Raw genomic sequence first — 5,585 nt, forward strand, 5'->3', positions numbered from 1 at the left:
AGACTGTCAAGTTTGGCTGTAGTCAGCATTGAATCAAAACGCACTAAAGCTTTGGATCTTGATCAGTTTGTGAGGCGTTTTGCCGAACAGAATGGTAATCGCTGCATCATAACAGTGATTGACAGCTGATAGGAATAATATGATTGTTAATATTATCATATTAATTCAGACAANTGGTGATTGGCTAATGGTTACACAAGCCAAAAAATTGTTTTGACATCATAAAGTGGCCAAAATCTGATCAGCTTGTTTTCAGACAGGTTTTTATAGAAATGGATCAGGACAAAAAGTGAGCGAATCTTTTTTCCTGAAACTTTCAGAATCTCTTTACACAGAGGGGACACATGTTTATGTATAAAAGACATGAAAAAGTGAATTTTGCATAATAGGTCCCCTTTAATGAACAAAAGTCAATTAGATATTTTTAATTATATCTGATCATACAGTCACAGCATTAACTCATGTCTCTAAAGTTCTGATTATGGACATCAAGTCACTCTTTATTTGCTGTTAAAGTATTTCTTTAATGAAGTGTTCTGTTATTTAGGCTCAAACGATGAATAAAGAGAATTTGGACTTTCTATGAAAAAAAAAAAAACGAAAAATGCTTCGACAGCGAATTCTTTAAATAATACTGCACACTTCAGATGGGGAATGGTTAAGGTGTATACTGTATACCATATGACCGCAAAATGATTCAATTCCGGTTTCAATGGAGACTTTAGATGCATATCATGCCTCCCCATCTCTCCCCGTTTTCTCTCTGACTCTGTACTGGCAGCTTTACAATAAAGACAAAATGTTAAAGAAACCTTATGATTTAGTCTTAAAGAACCACACAGATTACATTTCTTTCTGCAGGTGTTTCTCTCTTTGTGTAATGTTTCCATTGCTGCCAGTTAGACTTTTTTCTAGTTCTTCACATATTTGCCACATCTTTTGCGCCACGTTATTTTTGCAGGTGTTTAACCACAACAAAAAGTAGAACTGAGTAATATTAGCACAGGAAAAATAATGCGTACACACTTCTTCTTCTTACATGTATACATATCCTTAACATTTCAGACCTGTCTAAGAAGACGGTGCACTTCTGATGTGGAAGAAGTGCACCGTTGAACAGCTGATTGGCTTGTCAGGGTTGAAAAGCTGATTGGCTTGTCTCTGTGCCTGCAGAAGAAGCGCTTGGGTGCCCTCAGTAGTCTCTGATTCTTGCAGGATTTCTCCAAGTTTGCGGGCAGTGGCTTCAGAGTCACTTTCAGGTATAATTGTTCTCAATCGAGCCTGAGGAAAACCAAAACATGTGTGATTTTGTTCAAACGATATGTATTAAGACAGTTTTGTAAAAATGTATCTCTGATGCAACAGAAGCACCATTTTTCTCTCTCTGCATTTCGTAAGACATATTTCATATCTTGTTGCCCAACACAGAACATGTTAAGACTTTCCTGTAGCATAGAGAAGTGCCCACTCAGACATTTTGACAACGTCTTATTCAAAGGACTTGTGCAACAGGAACAAGTCAAAGCTGATACTAGATTTCATGAATGTGCTCCCCACCCTTGCTCACCTCTAATGTTGATTCATCTTTTTGTGAAGGGAGGGAGGGAAGGTTGAGATTTGCTTGTTCAGCTATCTGTAGGATCTGCATGAACACAAAGAAGGAGAATTGGACTGCATGAGAAAAGGTTTACATATTTGTATCTAATAAATGAGGCGAAGGAAAAAGGCATGCTGCAAATGTCTGCTTTGTTATATTCTATAGAGTATATCATAAAAACAGATCTCACAGTCATTTCCTGCTAATGCTAAAACTCATTATGTCGGCTTCCACAGAACAGCCACGTTTCAACATGCTGTTCACTTCTGACCGACAGGCTGATGTTAATATGGAGAAATGCGGTTAACCACTTGTTTTTCTCCGTCACCTATTTTACTGAAACAGCCTGATTAATGTTGTATGTTTTTTTTTTTAAATGTCTTTGCACAGCACTTACATTGGAGTTAATAGTGCTATAATACATCATATGTAACACTGTAGGCCAGAAGTTGGATGGATAAAAAGGAAGCTACACCAATAATCTCTCATTTGTTTCAATAACAGCTGAAATGATTTGTGGATTGTCAGAAATAAAGTTGGCAATTATTTGTGATTAATCATTTCAATCATTTTTGAAGCAGAAATATTGAAACAGTATCTGAATGCAGCATCTTATAATCAGAGGTTTCCTGGTTTTCTTTGACACAAAGCATTGTAAACTAATTTTGGGGCCATTTGGCATTTTAGTCAAACAAAACAAGTCGTTTGATTCTGTGAACTATACAATTTCCATGTGTAAGACTAGGGTATTATATATTAATAAAAAGAAAATATCTGCAGATTAATCGATATGAATAAAAATCAGTTGCTACAGCTCCAGTTTCATGCATTCAAATTAAAACAATAAGGAATTATTAGCCGCTTTAAAGGGGACCTATCATGCAAAATGCAATTTTTGATGTCTTTTATACATAAAGATGTGTCCCCGGTGTGTCAGGGACCTCACGCAGCGTCAGAAAATAAAACCCTCTCTTTTCCTCCGTACCCAAATCTCTAAAAACGGGGGTACAACGGAGCTGATCCAGATTTGCGTCCGATATGATGCCATATGGGCAATGCAGACCCACGGCCCTATCAGAAACGTTGCTATCAGAAACAATGCCCGACTGTTTTGGACGTAATATGGTCGGTGTTTACATTAGCATCGCTAACACTCAGAGCTAACCTGTACTGGAGAGCATGTGTGTGAAGAAGCAGGAAATAAAAAGGAACTCACCTTGTGGTATAACCGGCAAGAGAGAAAGCCTTTGAGCTCCATACTGTTTCAGAGATAATCCTTGATAATCCATGATATGGCGTTTCATCACGGCAGTATCTGCCGGTAGAATCTCCCGCATGAGCAGGTGTAAGCTCCGCCCCTCTTTTTTATCAAAACATTTTTTATACCCAAAATCAGCACTTTTGAAACAGGAAGTGAAATAGAGCGATATGAGGCATGGCTAGAATGGGTGATCTGTTTGGTATTTTGAGCAAACCACTTCATAGTCATGTTTTTTATATTTTTTTATATATCTGAGACCTATGCTATTGCCTAAAAATAGCATGATAGGTGACCTTTAAAGAACACAGACTGTAGTTTTTAGTTGGGATTTACAAATGCGTAATTGTTTTGTTGAGATACATGTGACTCTACTTGACAACAGCTAAGTATGTGATGCATAGGATTTATGTTTGTCACAGTAAAAACTGACAGAAATATGATCTGAAACTGAAGCGGTACGGTTTTGGTCAAGTACTCGTACCAGATGTCAGGAGAAGAAGTCAAAGTTTAATCTTTATTTGTGCCTTTTTTGTATCTGTTTATGTTCTCTTTCTCCAACTCAATCAGCTGACTTACAATCTTTCAGCTACATGAATTTGAGACAAGACGATGTCAAATGACCCAAAAGACTCCTCATATTTCCTATTGTGCCCTATTTCAACTAAATTAATGTGATTACTTGTTAAGATTCTTTCCAATCAGTATATGTCCCATAGAAGAACCAACTCAAATCCTTTGAGGAAGACCATGGATTGTGATTGAAATCGCTGTAAAAGGATGGATTTGGATCACGAGCTAATTTTGTTTGGTTAAACTTCTCAAAGCCTGTTAAGCTATTTAAGGTCAAATGCGGCATGCTCACTTACAGTAAGACAGAACCTGTAAAACACACGTTTGTCATGTTGGGTTTGCAAATAAGGATTGTAAAATTGTTCTTTGTGCAGATATATGAGGGGCTGCACAGTAAATAGTGAGTCAGGATGGTGTTACAGGAGATCTAATCTTTGTCTTGGAAGTTCACAGGGACATGACCAACAGCAGAAGAATGCAAGAACTCACCAACAAGTTGAAAACAAGCCATTAAGTCTGGGCAACCCGCCTCTTGTCTTTTCAATCATTTGCAAGTGTGTAAAAACAGACTCCAGAGCCTGACATAATGAAACTGTCCTGACCTTTCAGCCATTCTCATGCCTCACTATTAAAAAGTGTGACAAGCTGGACTCTTCCCTGGACAGGAAGGATGGGAATTTTTTATTTTTGTCCACGTTAGACACAAAGCCCTCAAAAACTCTGAACCGTGCAGATTGAATTTTCCAAAAAACATCCTCTAAGACTGCATAAAAACAAATAATTGATCCAAGTTAGATCAATGTCCCCCTTTGCTCAGGAAGCAAGAACATTTTAGGAATACTCTTAAAACAGTAAATCCATATCAAAGCTCTTCGATGACAAGTGGAGAATATCCAGAAGAGTTTCTGAGGCCAACAGATCATGATCAGTTAGTTCAGTTCTAGCACAGGAAAGTGTCTGTATTTGACAGGGTTCAGCCATAAAATACTTTGTATTTTATGAGTTTGATAAGATAGTTTAAAAAGTGTTGTCTTTATTAGTTTGATGTTGATTTTCCCCCTACATTTCCCCTATGTTTTAAAGAAGTTTAGGGCATCTTTAAGAGGGTTTTTATCCTGCATGGGCTCATGTAATGATGCCTTGACCTACTGTATTGCCTCGTGAGACTATAAAGTGACTAAGTACAATAAAATGGATGGCTGGAAAAGGAGGTGATCAAATTCAAACAGGCATGTGAAATTCTCTAGGAAACTGAGGTTCAGGAATGCAGCAGCCATCTTAACTCTGAAGGTACAGGAGGATTCAAAAGTGCAGAAGCTGTCCAACAGCGCTCTCTACAGGTGAGATGCAGTATGAGCAGGTGAGGTGATGCAACACCTTTACTGTTCATGTGCAACAGTGGGATGGTCACTTCTGCAGCATTACGACTAGTTTGCACACATGCACCAAAAATATATATTGAAAAATGACGATGCATTGTATATTGAATTGGTGAAATTGTATCAGAACATTTCTGCATTTTGTGACTTTTAAAACGTTGTATTTGTTTAACTGTCTACTATTGAGCTTAGTTGTCTTTGTAAGTATGTTCTTATTTTATTACGAAAGGCAGTTCTGCTTTTCTAGTTGCACCTTTTATATGTTTTAATGTTTCCCCACTTTATCACTTTTCAAAACTTGTAAAAATTGAAGCACCCGAGTGTAGGAATACTCTGTTGCAGTTAAAGTCCTCAAAATGTTACTCAAGTAAAAGTAGAAAAGTATTCTCATCAAAATATAGTTAAAGTAGCGACAGTAAAAATAGTCATTGTGCAGATTGTCCCATTTCAGAATAATATATATGATATGTTTTATAATGATTGATCATTAAAGTGTTCTCAAAGCTGGTAATGGTGCAGCTAGTTTGAATGACTTTGTATACTGCAGGGTAGCTTGTGAATTTACTCCAGGTGGAACTAAAGTCTGATTTAACACTTGATTATATTTCACATCATTCATCTAAATCTGTAAAGTAACTAAAGGTATTACATAAATGTACTGGAGTAAAAGTACAAGATTTACCTCTGAACTGCAGTGGAGTAGAAGTATATAGCATACAAAAGAAAAACTCAAGTAAAGTACAAGTACCTCAAAGTTGTACTTGAGTAAATGTAAAAA

At 37.0% G+C, this 5,585-nt stretch overlaps 1 protein-coding gene across 1 annotated transcript in view; it reads right to left on the reverse strand.

Moving 5' to 3' along the window:
* Positions 1–365: 365 nt before the first annotated feature.
* Positions 366–5,585, reverse strand: part of cenpq (centromere protein Q) — a 9,813-nt gene continuing 4,593 nt past the window's right edge. Inside the window, exons 7-8 of the mRNA XM_010786455.1 lie at positions 1,568–1,642; positions 366–1,281 (exon numbers count right to left, since the gene is read on the reverse strand). Coding sequence (XP_010784757.1) covers positions 1,072–1,281; positions 1,568–1,642 — 285 coding nt within the window. The 3' untranslated portion in view covers positions 366–1,071. The remainder of the gene's footprint in view (positions 1,282–1,567; positions 1,643–5,585) is intronic.

This window comes from Notothenia coriiceps, unplaced genomic scaffold, assembly GCF_000735185.1.
Source record: "Notothenia coriiceps isolate Sejong01 unplaced genomic scaffold, NC01 NC01_scaffold00001080, whole genome shotgun sequence".
Lineage (NCBI taxonomy): Eukaryota > Metazoa > Chordata > Actinopteri > Perciformes > Nototheniidae > Notothenia > Notothenia coriiceps.